The sequence below is a fragment of the Neolamprologus multifasciatus genome, chromosome 14 (assembly GCF_963576455.1).
Source record: "Neolamprologus multifasciatus chromosome 14, fNeoMul1.2, whole genome shotgun sequence".
Lineage (NCBI taxonomy): Eukaryota > Metazoa > Chordata > Actinopteri > Cichliformes > Cichlidae > Neolamprologus > Neolamprologus multifasciatus.
The window spans coordinates 29033183-29056411 of NC_140452.1; the positions used below are offsets into that span (position 1 = coordinate 29033183).

At 43.4% G+C, this 23229-nt stretch overlaps 2 protein-coding genes across 3 annotated transcripts; one reads left to right on the top strand and one right to left on the bottom strand.

The window, feature by feature from the left end:
- Positions 1–59: 59 nt before the first annotated feature.
- On the top strand, positions 60–17011 carry mmp28 (matrix metallopeptidase 28). The gene is given in 9 exon segments (XM_085131275.1): positions 60–368; positions 2181–2257; positions 2921–3111; positions 9306–9527; positions 10801–11046; positions 14061–14210; positions 14592–14660; positions 14663–14758; positions 15392–17011. Coding segments are annotated over 9 exon segments (1566 nt in total). The 5' UTR covers positions 60–248; the 3' UTR covers positions 15787–17011.
- fam124b (family with sequence similarity 124B) lies at positions 16706–23185 on the bottom strand. Of its 2 annotated transcripts, none has more exons than XM_085131274.1 (7): positions 22792–23185; positions 22369–22400; positions 21500–21709; positions 20763–21158; positions 20368–20564; positions 19196–19352; positions 16706–18287 (listed from the first exon to the last, which is right to left on the bottom strand). In XM_085131274.1, the coding sequence occupies exons 1-7, from the start codon at positions 22827–22829 to the stop codon at positions 17707–17709; spliced, it is 1611 nt and encodes a 536-aa protein (XP_084987400.1). In that variant the 5' UTR covers positions 22830–23185; the 3' UTR covers positions 16706–17706. The 2 variants fall into 2 exon arrangements, with proteins under 2 accessions (XP_084987400.1, XP_084987399.1); XM_085131273.1 differs by having other exon boundaries at positions 22796–23183.
- Positions 23186–23229: the final 44 nt, after the last annotated feature.

Sequence of the window (23229 nt, forward strand, 5' to 3'; positions counted from 1 at the left end):
TATCTCTAAAATTGGTTGTGTGCAGCAGGGGAGACGCTGCCATGCCCTGCTGATTTGGATTTGTTTGCCCTGCAGACGAGGGGCGGTGCTGACACTCCTCCTCTCACTGTAATATTCCAGCTGTGAATAAGCTCCGTCAGTCCTCGCCGTAATGGAGAAGTCTTGGGATCACTTGAGTGTTCTCAGATAGTAAATTTAATCATGGAGGTTGTGAAGGGAGCAGGGCGCTGACTGCGGTTCTCCCCGCGATGAGCCGCCGAGCTCCGGGCCTGTGTGAGCGGGGCGTTAGGAGACTCTGGTTCCTGGCTGTGACGGCGCTCATCACCGCTCAGACTACCGCAGGATCACCGCTGCTCCTGGACCCGGAGGTACTGCTGTCAAAACTCATTTCACAGAGACTCAAAGACCTCTGTTACAAACATTTCTGGTAAGCAGGCGAATTAAAGTGACCCACATTTAAAACTACGCCGTGGGCACTGCGAAGTTATCCTACCGGGGACATTGTTTTATCGGCTTTACACCGAAACTTTGACACAGTGAATTTGGTGGTTATAATAAAATAACATCAATAGCTCACAGCAGTAATCAAATAAGATGATTTTACAGCTGTTTCAGACTAAAGGGCACATGTCTGTCTAAATGTATTTCTGTAAAAACATTAAATATTGTTAATGGCTGTTTTGTTTTTCATTTACAACCAACAATTTAAAACGCAACTCCCTCCTGTCTCTATAATAGCGCTTTCCTGTTTTGTCGCCATTATAAAATTTTTTAATAACGGTAATTATTACAGAAAAATGGACGTAAAAAGCTGTTAAAACAAAGTCAAAATTATAGATTAACTTTGGTATTTAAGTTGGTAAAATGTATTAACATGCCTGATGAGGCTTTGATGTCTACAGTGCTGTACTATACTGTAAACTTCAGATCTATACCGATATAGATCCAATACCATGTAAAACATTCCCAGTATTGCCGATACCAATAAATACATTTAACCTAGATTATGAACCAAGAACAAAGATTTTGAGTCGTCGCGGCTATTTTTTTCTTATAGCTGTACTGATTTTCCCCAAATCTTGCATCTTGGCATGTGCCCTCCATACAACAATAGTTTAAAAAGACTAAAGCTAACAATTAAACTTTAAAAAAAAAAAAAAAACTAAGCTAAAATGAGCAACCCCACTCAAAACAGATTTAAAAACAGAGTCTGTATATATCCTATATTCATTCAGGAAAGGTTACACGTACTGTGATGTAATGTTAAAGTCTACTGCATAAAGACAAGGAGATCTGACCCATTCATAAAGAAAGATAAACGAGTTTCGCCTCGCTGTGGTTCAGACTGCACCGCTCTAATCTGACAGCTCCCTTTGCTGGCTGTCCAAAGACTACACGCTTTCCTCATCTGGTTTCACCAGCTATGCTTTCATTCTTACATTAAACAAAGCCCTGTGGCATTTTCGGAAACATTATTATTATTATTATTATTTTGTTGTTGCACATTCCTGTTGCTGAAACGCATCTGTCATCTCCTCAGTTTTAATTTCCGCCCCGTCACATCTGTAATCGCACGCTGAGCGGTGCCTGCTGCTGTTGTCTGAACATGAAGGGGCTGTAATATTAAACTATGAACCAGCCTCACAGAATAATGCAACACCTGTTGGCGTGTACCCTGTGGGTTCATGTTAAAGCACTTTATAGGTATTACACTGGAGCTTTCCGTGACTTGCATGTTTACATGGAATTCTTGCAAAATTATAACTTGGGAATTTCAGGGCCCCCCCTGGGTGCTTCTTTGTCTTATGGGTGGTCTGCGCACTCATAACCATGTACATGGTAAAATAATGCAGAAGTCTTGCAAACTCATGGGGATGTGTGGTTACTACGCTATGTTCTTATTAGAAATATGTCCGTGTGACAGCACTGGTTTTTGAAAACAGTAGCATTTTTTAATAATGTCACACTATTAAGCATTAGTAAGGTATTAGTAAGTGCTTAATTAATTATTTGTATGTCATTACTCCTCCTTAGTATGTCGTTTTTAAAAACACGTATGGTTATCCATCTGTCCACTGTCACACCTTGTACAGCTACCACTGCTAGTAAAAATCATAGTCATTTTTGTTCTGCTGCTTCTCTTGGAGTTTAATTATTAACAGGTATGACTTCCCTTGTAGGACTTTCTGGAAAAGTATGGCTACCTCCATCATGACTACCACATCCACAATGCGGCTGAGGTACAGTCTGCAGTCCGGTAGGTCCATTTGCACACATTTCTACCTCTAGGCACTGCGTGTTCATCACAGGGAAGGGTGAGCTCGGTGTGGTACAAGCCTCAGGGCTGACTGTCTGTGCAGGGCAGTAAAACACACCCTCATCTCCGCATTGGGAAACCTCTCTTGAACCCTCCCTGAACCATCTAGGAATTTCAGGAACCTCGCCCTCTGGCCCGTCTGCTCACTGTACTATAATGGGAACTGATTAAAACTCCTTCATCTTAGACTGAATGATGTGTTCATAAACTCTGTGCAGTTTTTATGCATCTAAATGCTCATCTCTACTCAATGTATGCAGGCTCTGGTATATAAAGGACATAAAGGTTGGGGATAAGGCTACATTTTTGATGTTATCAACCTTAACATCTCTTCTGCTTTCCATCCATTGATGTGGGAAACCTAGCTTCATGATGCCGATGTACTTTTGAGTTATATGTATCTGTAACTCACCTGAATCCAGGAGCAGTCCAAGTGCCTGTCTGAAAGCTCTCGTGCGAATCTTTAATAGCTCCTCTCAGAAACACAGAAGTGCATCAGATCATTAAATCTCTATGCAGCAAAGATCTATCACCTTTTGCAGCACTTTTGGCTCACACACTAGAGAGACTCTAAGTGTTTTGTCTCTCTCTGTCTCTCCGCAGAGAATTCCAGTGGTTGTCCCGTCTGCCCATAACAGGCAAACTTGACAGCGCCACCCTGCTGCGGATGGCAGAGCCCCGCTGTGGGGTGTCGGATGAGGCCAGCCAGCAGATCTGGGCTCAGAGAGTAAACTTCATCTTTACTGGACAGAGACCGCCGCAGCAGCTGCGCAGGAGACGCTCCGCTGCAGAAGGTATTGTTTTATTTAATTTATATGCATGCATGTGCAAAGTGAGCCTGACTGACATGAGAGCCGGTGTTTCATTCCCTGCCTTTTTATGTAGCGCCTTTGTTTGCCCCATTGTGGTCTGAAAGAACCAACAGTTAACTGGGAGGGTCCGCCGTCGTAAACTGAAGCACTAAATAGAGTTGAGGGTTGTAATTAAAGCTGGTGGAGTGTCTGATGGTGCACACGTCAGCCCTGAGTGATTCTTATTATTTAGTTACACAAGCCCATGTGTCTTTCATGTCATGTTTGCTGGGTAAAAACTTCAACTTTAGTCTCCACTTTGTCTTTCGTTACTGGGATTATGCTTCTCTCTCTCATCTGCTAAAGTCCTTCACATCTCACTATGTGTTCTTCAGTTTAGATAAAGGTTTGGGGAAATGGGCTCGTCCAAACACATATACCCCTGCAACCTCACTTCCAGTTTCTCCTAAAGGTATTAAATGTTCCATCCAAACCTACATACCAAAATCTAAAAACCAGAGGATTAAAAGAGGTTCGCCTTTCCAGTCTTTCAGTGTTTTATGTTGCTAGAATATCCTTGATGGGAACAAGAGAAGGAGACACTGAATATAGCACAACTTTGCTGATACCGATACTTTTAATGTAATTGTATTCAAGGCGTACCCTTTCATTACCAAAAAAGATTTAACACAATTTAGTTGGCTACATACTGAATTTGAAACTATGAACTTACATTCTAGAAACAATACATTGATCCTTTTCCTCTAGTATTGATCAGATACCAATATCGCCGTTGGTACTGACACTATCGATATTTAAATCAATATTTGAATTGATCCGCCCACCAATCTTGAAGTTTCTGCCATCCAAGGCCGCTCTACAGATTTCGATGAGACCTGTAAACACCCTTTTTTGTACGTCTTCGTGTTTTTCGTTCTCGCTGTCTCTCCTCAGTGCTGCTGTTCGTCACATCTCCTTTGTGAATGAACAGCAGCAGCAGGCCGACGACAGCACCAGAAGCCCGAGCAATGTTTCCCACTCCCTCTCTCTGTGCTTGTGCCTCCAGCCCCATGATGTGTGAAGCCTCTGCATTCCTCAGTGTCACTGACGAGGTTGGCTAATGTTCGGGGAATGCAGCTGCGGCTGATGTTTGCCGCTGCCTCTTCGTGTCAGTACCTGACACGTTCCCTCTGGTACACACATCCATAACTGACTGACTGGATCATGTTGTTTGCCACCTATCTCAGCGGTCAGCTGCTTGTATGGATCTGAGCCTGCTCTTTAAGAACCCAGACTTGTCTCATATGACAGGCGGCAGTGTTATTAAACAGGCGGCAGATACTTTTACACCCTCGGGTCAAACCTCTTACTGATCTGGCTTCATGCATCCACTAATGTATTGTAGCTATAATAGCTTAATTGTGAATAACGACGTTCTGCTCGTGCGGTGCCACCACCTCTAACTCAAACTTTATGCCGCTTTATGCGATAGAAACGGCAGATATGTTTCTGCTTGCAGCTTCACGAGTGTTTGCTCAAGGAGCTTTGTGTTTGGATCAGACTCTTGGTCTGAACAGAGTCCTGTGAAAACATGCGTGTAGTAATAATGAGGCCTCAGGTATGTACAGTGTTGGCTGGCAGTTGTTTCACTTTAGCACAGAGAGTAATATCTCAACATGTACTCAACACATGGCAGGAAATACTGTACAGAGACATCTGTGGCTGCAGATAAGCCCAAAAATGTTGGTGATCTCTTCTGATCAATAATGTGACCTAAAGTTTTCACCTACCCTGTGAAACAGTTCAAGTCTGGCATTTTTTATATCCTTGTTTATTTATGTGTAACTTTGCTGATCCTCAGTTTTTGCCTCCCTCCTTCTGGTTACGTGTGTTGGTTGGATTGCAGCTATGGTCATAAGTTTACATACGCTCATCATGAGCATGAATGTCATGGTAACTGAGGTCTTTTAAGGATTTCTCTGAACTGTTGAATGATTGTACATCTTTAATAACTTACACAGGTTCTAACTTATTTAGCATTTTCTTTAATCTACAAAAAGTAAAGGCATACATACACATTTAAATGTGTACATACATACATAATTTGGTTACATTTAGAGAGGAACATTCATGTGAATAACGTTCATGTGCACATCAACTTTTGGTAGCCATCAACAAGCTTCTGGTGTAATTCTGGATGGATCTTCTTGGCAGAGTTCATTAAAATTGGTTGGTTTGCTAACACAGAATCAGCTTTTAAACATAGTCCACAAACTTTTAAATACCAGCTTTGGGAAGGCCATTCCAAAAGCTTAGTGTTAGCTCAGTGATCCACACAAAATTGTGATCATTTTCATGTTTGTGTCCATGTTTCAACCATCCAGCTGATTTGAGGTGATGTTGAAGAATTTGGAGGAAATCCTCCTCTTTCATTATTCCATTCACTTTATGCAATGTACCAGCACCACTGGCAGCAAAACAGCCCCAGAGCACGGGGCTACCACCACCATGCTTGACAGCACGTATAGTTTTCTTAGGTTTGAAAGCCTCCAAACATACCTCTTGTCAATCTGGCCAAATAGCTTGAAGGGAGGAGCTTCTTTCTTCATTGGCACCCACTCGCTTCTCTGTGGACAGTGATGCTGGTGTTCCTGCAGTTTCCAGTTCATATCAGGCTTGAGGCTTACCATTCTGTCAAGCAGGCGATCCATGACTTAAAGCTAACCCTTAATGCTGTTTGAGCTGTTTGACCTTGACAGCTGACTGTGGCTGCTAAACGAAGCCGCGCGGCTGCAGCATTGTGGGTGAGTCAGACGAGCTGCCTGCTCGTTCACTCTCACCTGTGGTGTGATGTGATTTTTGTTTATCAGCTTCTGAGCTTCCTGGAAACTGAAAACAGACCTTGACTTGTGGTTGTTCCCACTGATATTTACAGAACTGACTTTCCACCAGCTTGTCTAAGATAAGCTATTTAAGTGCATGACGTGTGTGTGTATTTTTCTGAGGTGTGCCTCCATGGATCCATGCCATGAAGTGTAGACGCTTAAACAATGAATGGGCATTTTTGCAAATTTTTGGTAACTATTTCAATAATTTCATTTTTAAATAATTAGATCGGAGTTTTAATTTCAGTCAAAGATTCACTGATTCCAGCAAACAGTTGGTTTCTTTTGCAAAATTCCCTATTTTCATATGCATGAATGGCTTTATAGGTATCTGAGGCCCGAGAGAGACACAAACAAGCAGCAGGTGAAGGTGTCTGCAATAATGCCTGGCAGAGCATCTCAAGAGAGGGAGTACAGTATCATCCAATTAGAGCACTTTAGCTTACCTGTGGCTCTCAGGATATTTAAAACAAGCCTTCAGCTTTCATGCCCCTCTTCTGTGGAGCCAGCTCCCAGTTTGGATTCAGGAGACAGACACTATCTCTACTTTTAAGATTAAGCTTAAAAGTTTCTTTTTGATGATATTTATAGTCAGGCCTGGATCCAGTGACCCCGAATCCTCTCTTGATTATGCTGCCTGGGCTTCTTCTTCACTCACTTCCTTTCACTCTCTGACTGCTGTTAAAAGGGAGTTTTTCCTTCTCACTGTCGCCAAGTGCTTGCTCATAGGAGGTCTAGTCTGAGTATTGGGGGTTTCTCTCTTTCATTGTAGAGTCCTAAAGCACCCTGAGGAAACTATTGTCCTTATTTGATGTAAATAAAACTGAATTGAAACAAATTTTGGATTTTAGACCACGGCCTGGACAAAATAACCCATGAGACGTGAATGAAATCTTGTACATCGCGTCGGGTCTTTTTTAGCCTCGCCCGTTGGCTTCGTTGTCAGCGGCATCTCTTGCGCGCATTTGTCGCACAGCCTTCTTAACACCAGCAACAAACAGAATCTCCCCGAACCTCCACAACCAATAACTTTAGCTATCAGATGGTCTAAGTCACTTCCTAATGTCTGTGATAGCACGCCCTCCCCTACACTGCCGCTATAGAGGGCATCATAATTGCTTCCATAAGGGAAGTCTTGGAATGTCTTGTGTGTATCGGACTTCCTGGCTTCTCTGCCGTCCTCTGGGACCTCTTACTCCGCGGCGGTCTGAGATGGAGAGTAGGCGCCTGAGCTCTGCTGAGAATACACATCTACACACATGATGCGGTAACAGGCCTAATGTGTGCAGTTCATCTTGGAATGAGAGGTGGAGCTGGGATGGGAACATGTTTGAGTATCTCACAGTCTCAAATCATACTAATCAGACTTCTAGAGGATTGCGGCAAATGATCACTTTATTTTGAAACAGATTTTTTTTGTGGTGTTTGAGGCTCCCTGTGCTTCCACTCTTACAGCGTCATATCTGTGTAAACTGTTGCAACAAAAAGGATAAGCATGAAGTTCTTATAAGAGTCAAGCTGCTGCCAAAGCACAACTTCTGTTTGTGTGTTTACTCACACAGCTTACACACTGATGTCACTGTCAAAACCATGTCTTAATAGCTCCAGATTTCCAGATATTTTCCAGTCTCCAGGGTGCTGTTTGCGGTCTCTCGGCCATTCACAGTATGCAGAACATGCTTCTCGTATATTTCTCCCATATTCTGTTTGCAATGCGTTATTTAAACAAGCACAAATGGCATCGAAAGCACTCAGAGTCTGTCCTCCGTTGTAGCGGAGCAGTAGTGTGTAACGTGAGCAAACCTCCCGCTCACATTTGGCCGTCTTTTAAAAAAAATATTTTGACAACTTTGGAAAATAAGTTTGATTTATGTGGACGCTTAAGCGTCAGCTCTCCAAGTGTGTGTAAATCAGCCGAGCCCCGAAGTGAAGACTGAATGGAGAAGAATCACTTCTTGCAAGGTTTAAGTGTCAATTCGTCGCCCAGGTGTACAAAGTTTATTTCAGTGACGGTTTCAGTCCAGTGTTCTTGTTTTGGCCAAAACCCCTTTGACAAAATCAGCGTTGAGGCTTATTTGAGCAAAGTCCGTGCAGTTTCATAAAGCTCTCATTTAAAAGTGCTCTGTAAGTCAGCCACAGCCTCTCCAGCTGCCTCTTTCTGAAGGTTCATATTATCTGCTGATTGTTTCCTGCAGGCAGTCCCTTTTGTCTGTTAGGGCTGTTGAGCTGCTTGTGTGTGTCTGCTTTGTTTCCAGACTCTTTTACTGTGTGATCCTGTGTATGTGTGCGTGTATACGAACAAATTGGAGTCTTGTAAATTAATGAAAGGCTGAGCATGAATCCCCCCTTCCTTCGATCCTCGAACAAATGATGTGACTGTGAAGTTTGCGACACGTGTAATTATAACTAAGCCAAGAAACTACAGACCCATGGTGAAGTAAACTGTTTGGTGAAGCATGCAGTCGGAGTGCGTGTTAGTTTACCCAGCTGGAAGCTTGCATGGTTAACATCCTATCATTCTGGCTCAGTTGGCTGGATTTGTCACAGTTGAGGATGGGATATCAGGCATTCAGAACTATAAAACAATTCAATTCAATCACCCCGATAAAGCATATCCCTCTAAGACTGCAGGTTTACTTGTGGTTGCTAGAGGATTTAAAAGTAGAATGGGAGGCAGAGCCTTCAGCTTTCAGGCCTCTTTCAGTCCCAGTTTGGGTTCAGGAGACACATACCCTTTCTACTTTCAAGATTAGACTTAAAACTTTCCTTGAGGTGACCCTCAATCCTTACTTAATTATGCTGGTTATTTAAGGTGTAAATCCACAGCTACACCAATGGCTTATAATAAGGACACAATAGTAATAATTTAACAATTTCCAATGGGATTAGCTCTCTAAAAGTTCAACTAGTTTAAAATAGCAGACTATCCAGCAAATTTGAAAAGAAAGAAAACAGCCACATTAGTCGAATGAAACAAAGCAGGGATTGTTTTGACATCTTATAAAGACGGTCACTTGTCTTTGAAAAGATAATTCAGTTTAACATATATGAGAAAATCAGCATGACTGAGCACTTTTTATGCTCTTATTCTCGTTTCGTTAGCATCTTTACCTGTCTGAGGGCTAACTGTGTTATTGAGTTTTAGCCAGTATTACTTTTTATATTCTTTGATAATTGCTTTAAGCCTTGCTCCGAATAACACTGCCGGCTTTTTTTTGGTTGGAGCTCATCTGCTGATGCACCGGCTGAGATGAACCAGACTGGGAGTTTCATAGCGTCTCATTTCTGCTTCTCTCTGTTGCCATTCTCCAGTTGACAAGTGGTACAAGCGCCACCTGACCTACCAGATCGTGAACTGGCCTCAGCACCTGTCGCTGGGCTCTGTCCGGCTGGCTGTGCATGCTGCCTTCCAGCTGTGGAGCAACGTGTCGGGCCTGGTCTTCCAGGAGGCCCCTGGTGGACCCGCAGACATCCGGCTGGCCTTTTATGAAGGAGACCACAACGACGGGGCCAGCAACGCTTTTGACGGACCAGGTCAGGGTCACAACACATCGATCTATTTCATCTTCATTTATATTTACAAGGACTTGTTTAAGAAATTCTAAAGATATTTAACTTCCTTAAATTCTCCTTACATGTACTGGCAGGTTAATTTCATTAGTTAGGTGTGAATAGTAATGAGATTACTGGGAATATTTGGGCTTAAGTCCCACAAAAGCACAAGTTTACATTTAAGTAGAACATGTAAACTCATTAAGATTCTTTGATCTGACTCAGCAAATTAGAAAATATAGAAATATTCGATTTTCTGATTTTAAAGAGCACTTTAATGCAACTTTTTTCTCTACACTGTGTGTTACTTGTAACCTGAAAGCTCCCAGTCTCAAAATGGAAAGAACGGCTGTTTAGAGTCTTTAACGACCTCTTTAATACATGAAGCAGCACCATCCTGCAAGTCCTCACCGTATTCGAGTTGGGGGCAATTCATAAGAAGAGTGATTTTAATCTTGCACGGTTTTTATTTCACTTGAGTAGATGAGTAGGTATGCCTTTTTTGGTGTCTTATGTCCATGTGGGTCGGCACTTTGTGCATGACGCAGTAAAACAGCTAAACTAACCAGCTCATAAGAAAAAGAGCATGAAGTAACAGTGTCAGTTTATACAGGCTAATAAGTCAAGCTTGATGGCTCAGATCCACAGTTGGAGAACTCTCATATAGTGTTTTTTTTTTCTTTTTTTAAACAAACAGTTTTAGTGCAGTTGCTGCCCCACTGCAGGCACCTCTGCCACATCTCCTTTTTTGCTGTAGCTGACATGTTGTCACTGACAGCTGCTCTGCTTCTGCTCTGTGCTGAGATCCTGAAAACTAATCAAAAATAGCATCAAACAGAATGAACACAGTTCCAGTGCCGGAGGCTGAAATGTGCATCTTGCAAGAACAAACAACTTATATACAGGGGTGTAATTTCCAGGGGAGTTATGACAAGTTACGCCCATGCTTATATAACGCCTTTCTACTGCGAGTCATCTATGCCTGTGGATGCCCTGAGGGGCAACTTGATGTTTAATACCTTGCCCAACGATACTGAGACTGGAGGAGCGACAGATTGATCCATTGACCTTCTGATTGGTAGATAAACTGCTCTAGCTGAGCCACAGCTGCTCAAACCTACGGCACTAATGATTAAATGCAGAGCGTGTGTATAAATACACGGCGAGTGGACGGTGTTAGGTTTAACCAATAAGAATGAGGGTCTAATAAATCATAAATGTGCCTCAGAGTTTTTTTTTTCCTTTTCTCATTCAGGGGGAACTCTGGCTCACGCCTTCCTGCCTCGCCGAGGCGAAGCCCACTTCGACATGGCGGAGAGGTGGACGCTAAACGGGCACAAGGGCCACAACCTTTTTATGGTGACCGCCCACGAGATCGGACACACTCTGGGCCTGGAGCACTCCCCCGTTCGTCACGCTCTGATGTCGCCGTACTACAGGAAGCTCGGCCGCGGGCTGGTTCTGAGCTGGGACGACATTATTGCCGTGCAGCAGCTGTACGGTGAGAACACGGTGCTTGGTTTATGGTAACAATTTAAAATGTTAAATAAGTTTAAACTTAGTTGCATCCCGTTACATAAAACGAACACAGCATTTCATAAAGAGAAAATCATACCAACAGTCAGACATGGTGGTGGTAGTGTGATGATCTGGGGCTGCTTTGATGAACTGTGCATGCACTGTGACAAATCCAGACGGTCTCTCTGTTCTATTACCCTCCAAATTGGGAGCTGTAGCACCGAGCTGTGAAAAAGGCCAGCAGGCCACTACAGCTCCAAACACTGACGGTGACTGAGTAGAGCAGCAAAGCCAAAACTTAATTTCTTACATTTCTTGTTTGCAGTCACTCGAAGTTTCTGCGTGTTCTTGGCAAAAGAAATATGCACAACACATCACAATCTAATCTTGAGTTTATCTTTAGCAGCAGGAGGAGTTTGTTCAGCCTGACAGCCTCTTAGCTGCTGCTGTGGGAGTGTTTATAGGGAGGGCAGCGGAGGTGGTGTGAGTGTCAAAACAACACACTCAGCAGCCTGTTTGTGTATTATTATTATTATTATGCACACTGTATTTACCTGCTGTGATAGATTACTATTGTGGTTGTGCAATGTGGGAGCATCACCCTGGACTTCTTGAATGACGGCTATAAGATTTTCTGTTTACTGCAAGTTTGTTGTCCCTCCTGGCATGTGTGAGGCAGGTTTCCACATGTGCCGCTCTGCACACTTCTTTTATTGCTTGTTTTGGGGGTTTTTTCTGCTGCTGCTTGGAAAATAATTTCTCCACAACAGCTGCGCAACAATACGTCTTAAATCATTTTTGCATTGCCAGCAGCTTTTTAGCCGTGACTGTGTGACGTTTTGAAGATGCACGAGGAGCTTCCTGCGCTCTGGCCCGGCCTCTCAGGTGTACGGCAGCTGCACAGAGAAAAACAAGACACTTTGCAGGAATGCTTGCGTGGCTGCAGGACAAGCACACAGCTCTGAGCCTGAGATCAGCAGAAGCTTGCAGGCAGACCACGTCCAGCTGCCTCTCCTTTTATTTAATAAGTGAGGAGTTCCATCTCCTCTGCCTCTGAAATATTCTGTCTTCACCATCGTAAAGTGGCCCTTCACTCCCGCTGTATTGGCCGAACAGAGAGACACACATCTTTATTTCAGCTACATTCAGGACCTAAAGCAATTTAACCATAGATTGAATTAAATGGCAGCAATTATAGCAGATAATTACCTTTAGTTGGTCGTTAAGCTGTATGTGCTTTTGTTTTTAGTGAAACTTGAACTTTGGGTGGCCGCTTATCAGCAGACCTTACACAAAGACCTCAAGACAACTCTCCAATAGCTTTTTTTTTTTGCTTCAGGGAAAATTACCCAGGATTCCTTTGCGTGCACTCAAATGAAGCTTGGTCTGCTTTTTCTCCTTTATTTCTGTTAAGCTGTGGCAGTAATATGTGCACACTGCAGCTGCTCCCACGTAAACGTCAAGCGAGTCCAGCTGACAAGACTGCTGATGCTCCAAAAATGTTACATCTGCTTAAACATATAAGCTTTAAGGAGAATATGTGAATGTGTGTGTGTGGGTGTGGGTGGGTGAATCATTCCTGGCACTGCAATCTGATAAGGAGCACATGTGAGCAGACTGGATATGTCAGAGAGCGAACATAGATTTGGTGTTTCTGCCTTTGAATACGATGGTGTGTGCACTGTGACGGAGACATCAAAAACAACAACTTTGACTCGAAGTGGACTTTTTATGCTTTTCCTTCTTTGTTATATATACTGTTACAATGCTGGTTGCTCATATTAAATATGGGCAGTTTGAAATAATGAAGTCAGCGCAAACTTACCGGCCACTTTGTAAGATGCACCCGCTTAACCGCTTGTTAATGTAAATATCTAATCAGCCAACCACAAGGTAGTGGCTCAGTGCATTTAGACATGTAGATGTGTAAACTAAGGGAGCATCAGAATGAGGAAGAAAGATCATGAAAGTGTCTTAAATGGTCTGATTATTTTGAGCTGGTCTGCTGCTGACACTTTACAACGCAAACATCTCTGGGATCTACAGAGTATGACCTGAAAGAGAGAATATCCAGTGAGTGGCAGTGGCAGAAAGGGCGTGTGGCCTTAAAGGGACAGCAGCTTGTAAAACAGTTACAGAAATATGTAACTATGTAACTAGTGTAGAATGTAATGCAATAACAATAAAAGTTAAATATTATTCACATCCAGGCCTATATGACATTAATTTTAGGATTTATAGCTTTAATATTTCAGTTTAGTTGCCGCTTTGGTGCCATTTCATATCTAAATATCTCTTCCACTTCTGATGAATGTGGCAGAGCACGAGGAGGGAGTTTGTGTGTTTGGATGAAGTGATCTCTGCTCCTACATGCTCACACATTGTGCACAGTAGAGCTATCTTTCCTGCCTTCTTCCTCCTGTTCTTGGGTGTGCTGATTTTATCCGTCTTCCTACAAAAATGTTTGTTGAGCTCCTTGCAAACAAAGTGGCTGTAATCACATCTGAAGCGCTATCATTTACTCTTCAGTTGAGCTCAATGTGTTGTGCCTCCCCCTCCCCTTTTTTCCTCCTTTATTCTTTTCATGTGCGCACTGCGAGGGTACGCGGGCCAATAACAATAGGACGGCTCTGATTTTGGTAGTTAAAAAATGTTAAAGGTTCCAGCCCGTGCTCTATCTACAGTCTGTTGTTTATTTCCTGTGCACTGGAATGTCATCCATCAGTATACATCAACCCAGCCACATCCTGTAAAGGACAATTTAAATGTTAACATTCTCCAAGTCCTGTTTAAGAAGAAATCTCCACAGTTTGTGTTCCCATTTGTTCCTGATCTAATTTAGTAAACAGTTAAATTGCTGTTTGGGATGCATGAGAAATCGGACGATCTGTAATGTAAAGTTTGTCCGGTCAGCCAACGAGAACAGTTAACAATAAACTCCGGCTCTTCCTCTTCATTGTTTTATGGCTTTGCTTCCTTTATTTTTTGTGCCTTTAGGTAAACCATTAGGCGATCGCCCGGTGAGGTTGCCGGGTCAGGTTTTGCACGCTGCGCTGCAGGAGTGGGAGTTCTCAGAGCTTCAAAGCAGACGCGACACCCCGGGCCTGCCTCTCTACTGCCAGGGCGTCTTTGATGCCATCACTATGGGTGAGGTCCGAATAAATGAAATCTTATCAGAAAACAACATTCAGCCACAACTCCTGTAGAAGAAGCTGAAGAACAATAATAAACCCTGTAGCAGGAACAGTGGATATTCCTGTTTTCATATTTATTTCTATAACAAAAGGACAAAGCTGCTGATAAACACTTGCCTTCTTTCCTGTATTTCAAAATCATTTTATAGTTAAGCAAAAACAGGAAAGAAAGTTTAAGCCACCCATGTGTTCTCATGATATCTGAGAGAAGAGCGAGAACAGTGAGATGCTGTAATTTCCAGACTTTTAGCTTTGTTCAGGGCTCAGAAACTGTTCCCAGCATGCTCTGTGCAAGAATGAGAGACATATACACGTATATTCATGTGTTTTCCAGGCCAAAATAAGACAGTGCTGGTGATTCGGGGCAGCGTATACTGGACTGTACCGGCTGAAGGGCGCGTAAGTGCCCGCTGCCTCTCCGTCAGCGCTGGCCCGACCTCCCTCCGGCCATCGAGGCCACTGCCTTCTCTCCGCCGGACTCCAAGTGGTATTTTTTCAAAGGTACTGCCTCATTGAGCACATTAATGTGACTCACACCTCCTTTTAAAGGCATTTCCTAAACTGCTAGCTAACTTCACGCATCTGTTAAAACTCCCAAAATAGATCCTCTCGTGCCTTTTAAAATAGCAAAGTGCTGCTTAAAGGCTGAATACAGCAGTGAGGCTCCAGCTGCGGTGTTAATAGTCTTTTCTTTGTGCTAAAGGCTACAAAAATTTGTCTGAAGATAGTGCCAAAATGTTCCACTAAATGCCAAATACCTGACAAGACTTTCTTATCTGCCGAATGCAAACAGTTTTATGCAAAGCTCAGATGCTCTGCTGCATTATTAATCTCCATAAATCATAATCACAAATTTTTTAAATTAAGAAAACCGCCCAAAACACTTGTACATACTGTGTGTACTTTCTGTCTTTAGTCAAAGTTATGCTTAGTTTTAAAGAACATATTGCGTTTCGGTAAAGTCATTTCATCTCTTAAAAGGCCCGGTGTCCTGAACTCTGAGTTTTTTGCCAAATATCATCAGATGCTGTATTGTTTGCGCAGCACTGGTGAAATAGAGGTTTTATTTTATTCTACTCTTCGTGAGCATAAAGTTTGGTGTCATTTCAGTGTCTCTTGCCTCCTGCTGTGCAGGGAAGCGGATCTGGCGCTACACGGGCAGCACGCTTGACCCCGGCTTCCCCAGGAAGAGCAGCGAGCTAGGACTGCCTCGTCACCCTGACAGTGCCTTCTACTATGCTCCTCTGGGTCACATGGTCCTCTTCAAGGGCTCCCGTTACTCCGTACTCAACCTTAAAACCTTGCGCCAAGAGCCCTACTACCCACGCAAGCTGGCTGACTGGACTGGCGTGCCGCAGGGGACCAACGGGGCGCTGACGCGTCCAGACGGCCGCCTTTACTTCTTCAAAGAAAACCGGTTCTGGAGGTTTGACCCAGTGAAGGTGCGAGTCACCAAAGAGGGCCACTGGGCCAAGGACCTGAGCTGGACCGGCTGCAGGAGTGCTCCTCAGAGCAACAACATCCTTTGACCAGCAGATGGCGTCGCAGGATTTAAAGTGCAATTTGTTGATGTATTGTAATACAGAGGAGCTACAGCTTCTCAGCACGTACAGTATTTACACTGCAAAGCGATTAGCATTATTGTGTATGGAAGTGTAATTACAGCCTCAACAGGACTGCACATCAGCAGCAGCAGCAGTGTTTAAATTATAATGCTTACTCTGGAATGTGATGTTCAATCCCTCCTGATTGCTAGGGGCCCCAAATCAATCATGACAGAGTGTGAGAACAGTGCAGGTGAGTCATCAATGGCAATGACGTTTCAGGATGTCAGTGGGCCAGTTTGAACTCTTGACCACATCTGAAGAGCCAGAAAATCATTTCAGAGACCCGATTGATTCGGAGCAGCGTCTAGCTGTGTGTCAGAGGTAAAATAGTAACATTTGACTATTTCCATATCATTGCATTTTTAGTATCGGTTGGTGTTTTGAGTGAGTGCACTTGTTTCCAAATGCAGCGGTCTGATTGGTCAGCTCTCTGTATTTGAATCAGAAAAATCGAGCTTGAGCCTAAAAAAATAAATGCTGCAAATTTTTCCTGCTAAGTTACACAGCCGGTGTGACCGGCTGCATCAAGAATGTTTTTAACGCACACAATCTGCATACGGATTTTATGTGTTCTGTGTCTAAAGGTCGGTGTGTAAAGCAGCTGTAACTATCTGTGTTTCAACATTCAATGAAAGATGAAATTATGTCTGATCTGGATTTGAGAATTCAGCGTAGCAGTGTTATCAGCTGTGTGAATATGCGTCTGGGATACTTCAAGCATTCACTTCTCACCTCCTACTTCATCTGCCTGCCTGTATGTAAACACACACACACACACACACACACACACACACACACACACACACACACACACACACACACACACACACACACACACACAGAGCTGTGAGGGAGCTCGATGTAGCCATTTTATTATTCCAATCATTTATCTTTTAATCTACATCACTGAACATGTTACACACTACTTGCTTACAATACTCACTTTCTTCCAGTTACAATTATTTCCAGTAAACAGTTAAACGCTCTGGCATTTTCGAGCTCCCCAGCTTGCCTACGGAGAGCAGCCCAGCGGGAAAAACTCTGACCTTATAATGCACAAGTGAAAAAACCCAGACTCCAATTAATCTGTTAGGTTAAACCGAGAAAGCCTTTTCAAAGGAAAAAAAGATTAAAGAAAAATAAGTAAGAGACTAGTCTGACCTGAATCATTACATTTCTTATTACGATTTTTCCCCTCACTTAACATCTTTTGCCTTCAGAACAGCTGTAATGATCACAAACACTGTTTAAGTGATCATAAAAAATTCACTCAAGTTAACCTGTCCTTACTGTGACCTCTCAGTAATGAGCATTTCTGAGGTGTCAGGTCGACTAAAGGGAGATAATTATTCATTACTGTTATGTAGCCTGGTTTACTCCACTGCTTGTCCATTTTAACAAGCAAATTCTGGATCAATGATTATCTGAAGTTCCTTAAAACAAATGCTTTATAAGCCACAAATCAGCTTTCTAATCACGACCAAGGGCAACATCAAAGACAGCCTTAACGCTGAGATCATCTTAATCTGTTCGAAGTTAATCAAAGAAAAAAAAGTTGCCTAGCTGAGTGATGAGAAGAAGCCTCGTGTGCCTCACTTAAATACAAAACTCTGATTGCTATTCACTCGGCTACAACAGCTGCACAAATCATTAGCTGCACCTATGTATAAAACTAACTTAGACATTCATTGTATTACCTTTACCTGCGCTTTCTTGAAAAAACAAGACAAGTTAAACTGGTATTTAGACATCTGGATGTTACGTGTCAACTGCTGCAGTGCTCCGGTGTCCCTGTTATTTGTCTGTGATTATTACCACTGCTCGTGACATGGTGGTAGGAATTTAGATGAAGAACTCATCCAGCCGTTCCTCACAGTTCCTCACACGTGCCGGCTCAGCGGTAGTCCTGCTTTCTACCAGGGGCCTGTTGGAGGGGCTTTGCCTGGTCCTGCCTGCATCTGTTCCACCACCAGAGCCCCATGTCCCAGACGACCCCTGAAGGTGTGTGTGCGTTCCTTGCAAACAATCACTCAGCTCCTTGGCCAGCTCCTCGACAGCTGAAGCTCCAACTGTTGTGGGTCTCTGTGACTGGAGGGTCACCAAAAGGTCCAGAGAGGAGGAGCGAGTCATCGCTTTGACTGCTGGGTCTGGGCGAGGAGAGACAGCCGCTCCCGTGTCAACGTTGGTCTCCGGCTCCTCCTCGTCCTCTTCCAGAAGGAGATGGGAGAGAGAGTGGGTGATCGAGGGACGCAGCGGAGAGTCGGGGTGGTTGGAGGTTGAGACTGGAGCAGGGCTGCTGCGCTGGGACGAGTAACAGGAGCTGCCAGGAGGAGTGCTACAGCAGCTTCCTGATCCCAGGCTCTCCGCTCCACCACCTCCTCCATGAAGCTTTTCCAAGATGGGGTCGCTGCGCGGTCTCTGGGCTGGCAAAGAAACACCAAACAGAATTAAAAAATTAAAAATCGTACACTCAATGTACACAAACATGAAAACTATTTCTGCTTTGTGTTACTTTAAGCTGCCCCCGAAGTGTCTCAACCGTGACAGACCAATAAATACGATTTGATTTTATGACCAACTCTCTTGAACATAAACGTGTGACAGATTCTATATTCAAGAACACAAACCCTCAACAGCTCTCTAACTGGTGATAAGCCTTAAAAAATATGAAGCTTTACATCATACATAAAACTCTCATAAATCTCATGTTTTCCTCAGTCACACAGCAAAACTGAAGGTTTTGAGCTCTCTTGCATAGACTCAATGCTCTTTACTCGTATCTAAGCTCGGCCATGCTGATGTGTGATGGCTCTAACCATGTTTTGTTTTTATTGTGAGAGGCCTCCTGTTGTAATGTTGTCTCTCCTCCTCTTTTGGGTCTTTATTCTTTTCACTTTGTGACTTTTTTTTTTAAAGGGCTATACAAAAAAAAAGTACTTACCTAAAAACGTTCTCCAAAAAAAATGTAACTATGTAACTTAACACTTTCTTTGAAAAAAAATCTGAACTGCTTCAAATAACTGCTTAGAAAAGAGACCACATAGCCAGTATAATTACTGGTAAACTTTTCTACTGATATTCATCTCCAATAAAAAGACTTTGCACTGTGCTGGTGGAAACATTTAATATTTGAATCATTATACGTATAAATGCTTTCTAAGTCAAAATGATCATTTAATACAACGGCAATTAGAGAGCGCCAGGGAATCATTATGAACTGAGAAGTCTTTGGGAGAGCGCTCAGTGAAGTAGTAATTTGGAGATATTTCTCCCCGTCTGTCAAGCTCCAGGCGATAAATCTCCCACTGAAAGATTGAACATCGCAGCTTACCGTGCCTGTGCGTTTGCCCGGACAGAGGAGATGTAAGGCTGCAGGGTGAAAGGCTGTGTCCCGAGCTGCTGAGTTGAATTCCTCGAGGAGGCATGCTCGAGCCAGTCAGGGGGAAAGCACAGGTCAGAGGTCGCTGAGGTTGTGCCGGGGTTTTCACCTGCAGCACAGGACGACAGAAGGAATGGGATTATAACGTATACCAGGACTACATCCAAACATATCTTTATGTTTCTACTGTTTATCTCTGTTAGAATACAGGATGTAAACTCCTGTTGGAAGCCCCAGCCCATCTACACCTGAACAGATGTTCATCTCCCACCATGACAAACAGTGCAATACAACAGTTGGTTCAGTTATATTTACACTGTGTTATTAGTTTCATAAAATAACGTTCACAGACTTGCATATATTTGCATTAGATCCAAATCCTTATCTCAAACATATAAAAATTTCCTGTTTCATAAATCACACATTAGTGGCACATGGGACAAAGGTCTGACCAGTTTCCCAGCATTCTGTGAGGTAATTAGTGGTTAAACCTCCCACACTTCAGCGTGTTTACTCTTGCAATGCGAGGCTGCGTCAATCTGCCATTCACACAATCCTCACGTTTAACATAAAGAGTGAGATTGACTTTTAAAAACACTCAGCAAAACAACCTGCAGTTATGTTGAGTTAACCTGGGGTCAACCCTCCAAAGTATAAGACACAAGAGAGGTGAAGAAGAGAGTGTAGGCAGGGTGGAGTGGGTGGAGATGAGTGTCAGGAGTGATGTGTGACAAAAGGATAGCAGCAAGGGTGAAAGGGAGGTTTACAAGATGGTAGTGAGGCCTGCTATGGTGTAAGGTTTGGAGAAGGTTGTACTAATAAAGAGACAGGAGGCAGAGCTGGAGGCTTCTCTTATGGAAGAGAAATGAGTACGTTAGAGGAACTGGTAACAAAGAGCATTTTAGACAAAGTTAAAGGGGGAAGGCTGAGACAGTCTGGACAATGCATAGAGGAGGAATAGTGGATATACTGGACAAAGGATGTTGAAGACAGAGCTGGCAGGCTGGAGGTAAAGAGGAAGACAACTGAAAAGATTCATGGGGATGCTAGGGGTGAGAAGGAGACGGTGGATCCCGTGTGGCGAGCCGTGAGGAAGCAGAAAGAAGAAGATAACCCGCAGTTACCTGAAAGAGAACCTTGTTGCCGTCAAGGTCTTCAGTCTGCCAGCGTGTAGCGCTGATGGGGGTACACGGGTTTGGCAGCAGAGGAACCAGCTGGCCAATTTCTTCCACACTAAACTGTAGCACAGCAGAGCTGCATGGCTCCACCCGAACTCCTGGTGACAGCTGCTTTAAAGCCAGCTGAAGGCAGAGCCCGGGCTCTGGATGCAGGGGAAATAAGGCGGCAGGAGACAGCAGGGGATAAGACGCATTTTTAATATGACGTTTAAAAAAACCCATTATTATTAAGAAATTTACAAAATTACAAAATTTGAAAGGAATAAATGTGTATGTAGTTTTAATTTGAGGAGTATAAAAATAATACTGCACAATTAAGAGCAAACACTCTAAAGCCTTACCCATATGCAAGGTGAACCAGCAGAATCCTGCCTTCTGCTCCTCTGCCTGTCGCTGCAGCACCGTCTCATAGAGCCGCACAGCATCCTCATAATTGTCATACACACTGTACAGCGTCACACGTAGTATCTCACCCCCACAGTGCACTGGTCGAACTCCCCACACCGGCATCCCCGCACCCAGGCTATAAAAGTCTCTGCTGGGCAGGAGGTAGGGCCGCAGCAGGGCATTGGAGGGTGAGCTGCTGGAAGTAATGTGGATCCCTCCGGTTCGGCTGCCACAACTCTCCGTGTGATGATAGTGCCAGGGAGGACGCTGGAAGAAGTCCAGCACTTTGAGGATTCGTTCCTCTCCGTAGGCCTCGTGCAGGAAGAAAGTGATGGCCACAGACGGGTAACCTGAAAGATGTCAACTTTTATTTTATTCATTCTAAGTAAAAACAGACATGGCGCTGGCAGGAGCTCATTGTGGGATAGCATGTTTACAACGGTTAAAGTGCAGTATTTAACGGGGGAGATGTTGACCTCAATAACAATCTTAAATTTCTCTAAATATTTCTCATTTTCACATATGGAAGTTATCATTATAGCTGAATAATACACCCCCAAAGTGTGTAATAAGGTATAATGTATGGTTGAAACATCCATGCCAAAGAAACAGCTGAGATCCAAGTATATGTACTGTTACTACATACTGTGCTGAAATGCAGGACTACACACTGAAAACCCAGGATCCTTACCAGCCACGGGGCAGAGGCGGGGGTAAGTTCTGAATGGTGAGGCCCTCTCCGACACGTGGAAGATGTGTAGGCTCGGGCAGAGCCAGCGCAGCAGGCGATCCAGGGTGTGTTGCAACAGCAGGGAGTCTCCGGGGTTAGCCAGCAGATGCAAGTGCATTAGCAGGAGTTGTTGCTGCCGCTGCTGTCTGACCCGCCTGCTCACGAGGTCGACTGATGTGACGCACAAAAAACATGAGGCACAGAGTGTACAAAGATATTTTAGACAAGGACATAATTAAACTAATTCAAGATTACATTTATCCCCCCAAAGGGAAGGAGTATTTAATCGGTTCGTTTGTTTGTCTGTCTACTATCCACAGTTTTCAAGATATCATTTAAAACTTTTGTGTGACAATAGATATCATTTACTGCTCCATCTGATGACATTTTTTCAAGCCCACTGGACATAAATTTGGACTTTTAATCTTTTTAATTGTATCGTTTGTTTTACAACCTTTATAAAGATAAAAACCTCCCACATGGCCATTTATGTTCAAGTAACAGATGAATAATACATTACAGAAAAAGTTCATATTCTTCTGCAGTAATGTCATTTTTTATTGACAGTATGGCAGATCCACAAATCCACACATGTAAAAAAACAACAACAACGGATTAAATTTTACTTATTTTTCATATATTAAGAAATCTGCGGGATTAAATATTTAGAGTCACTGGTCTGACCCACTTAAAATCAAATTGGGCTGTACTGCAGCCCACGACGTAAGATGGTTTAGACTATTTGTGTTTTTGTCTTTATGAAGGTGCGAAAAGTAAGTTTGAGTGTTTTTTTCTCTTTTTACTGTGTGTGTGAGTCTAGGATTACTTACTGCCAGACGACGACATCCTGCTGCAGTCTGATCTGAAAACAAAAAAGGCCACGAATTTAGTTTATTATTCATTCATATATTTGGGGAAACACAAAAAACTGTCTCCATCTTGTGGTGGCCGGTTTGGAAATGTTCCATTTACTTTGGTCTCCATGACAACACTTTATCTGTTGTTAGCTAGCGTACAACTTAAAAGAATCACTAGAAAAAACCCGTAAAGATCACAGCAGCTGCCAAAAAGCCGATGTCGTAAAGTGCTAAAGGGTTAAATGAACGATAAAGTCATACTCTTCATAATTTAATGTCTGGAGCAAAATTAATTTCCATTGTGGCAACCGCTAAAAAAAAAGAAAAAGGAAAAAAAAAGCGAAGCTGGCTAGCTGAGGTTAGCCTCCGGAGCTAGCGCTGGGACCGTTGACTCACTCACTCGGCAGTATCAGCTCCGGAGTCCACGTTTTCATCGTCGGCTCTCTTCAACACCGCCGCTCGGCGCAACATGGTCCGGTCCACACTTTCACATCTGCGCCCATGCTCTGGCCAGTGAGTCTGAGCTGTGTTTACGGCAGACCACACTCGGGTTGAAAAGCATCCCGTTTGATTTCTTTCCGCAGGCTGCTCCCCCCCCCCCAAAAAAAATGGGACACTTGCTGGGACGCTGACGTCACATGGCACCCACACACCCTTAGTTTATCGTTTTAACTGTAAGACCGGCTGGGTTTTTTTTTTAAAAAGAAAGAAAAGATAAAAAGGAGAGGTGGCCCGTTTGGAGTCAAGAAGAAAAGCAGGCTTGAGGGTGTACGTATGTTTGCGCAGTGACCAAATCCCGGGCGAAAGGGACCAGCAGAGGTGGTGCTACTTTAA

Coding starts and splice junctions, on each gene's coding strand:
- fam124b (XM_085131273.1), bottom strand. CDS start 22,866: ATGTTGCGCCGAGCGGCGGTGTTGAAGAGAGCCGACGATGAAAACGTG. Junction 20,565..20,762: donor CTGGTTCACCTTGCATATGG/GTAAGGCTTTAG, acceptor CCCTGCATCCAG/AGCCCGGGCTCTGCCTTCAG. Junction 19,353..20,367: donor GCAACAAGGTTCTCTTTCAG/GTAACTGCGGGT, acceptor CCTGTGCTGCAG/GTGAAAACCCCGGCACAACC.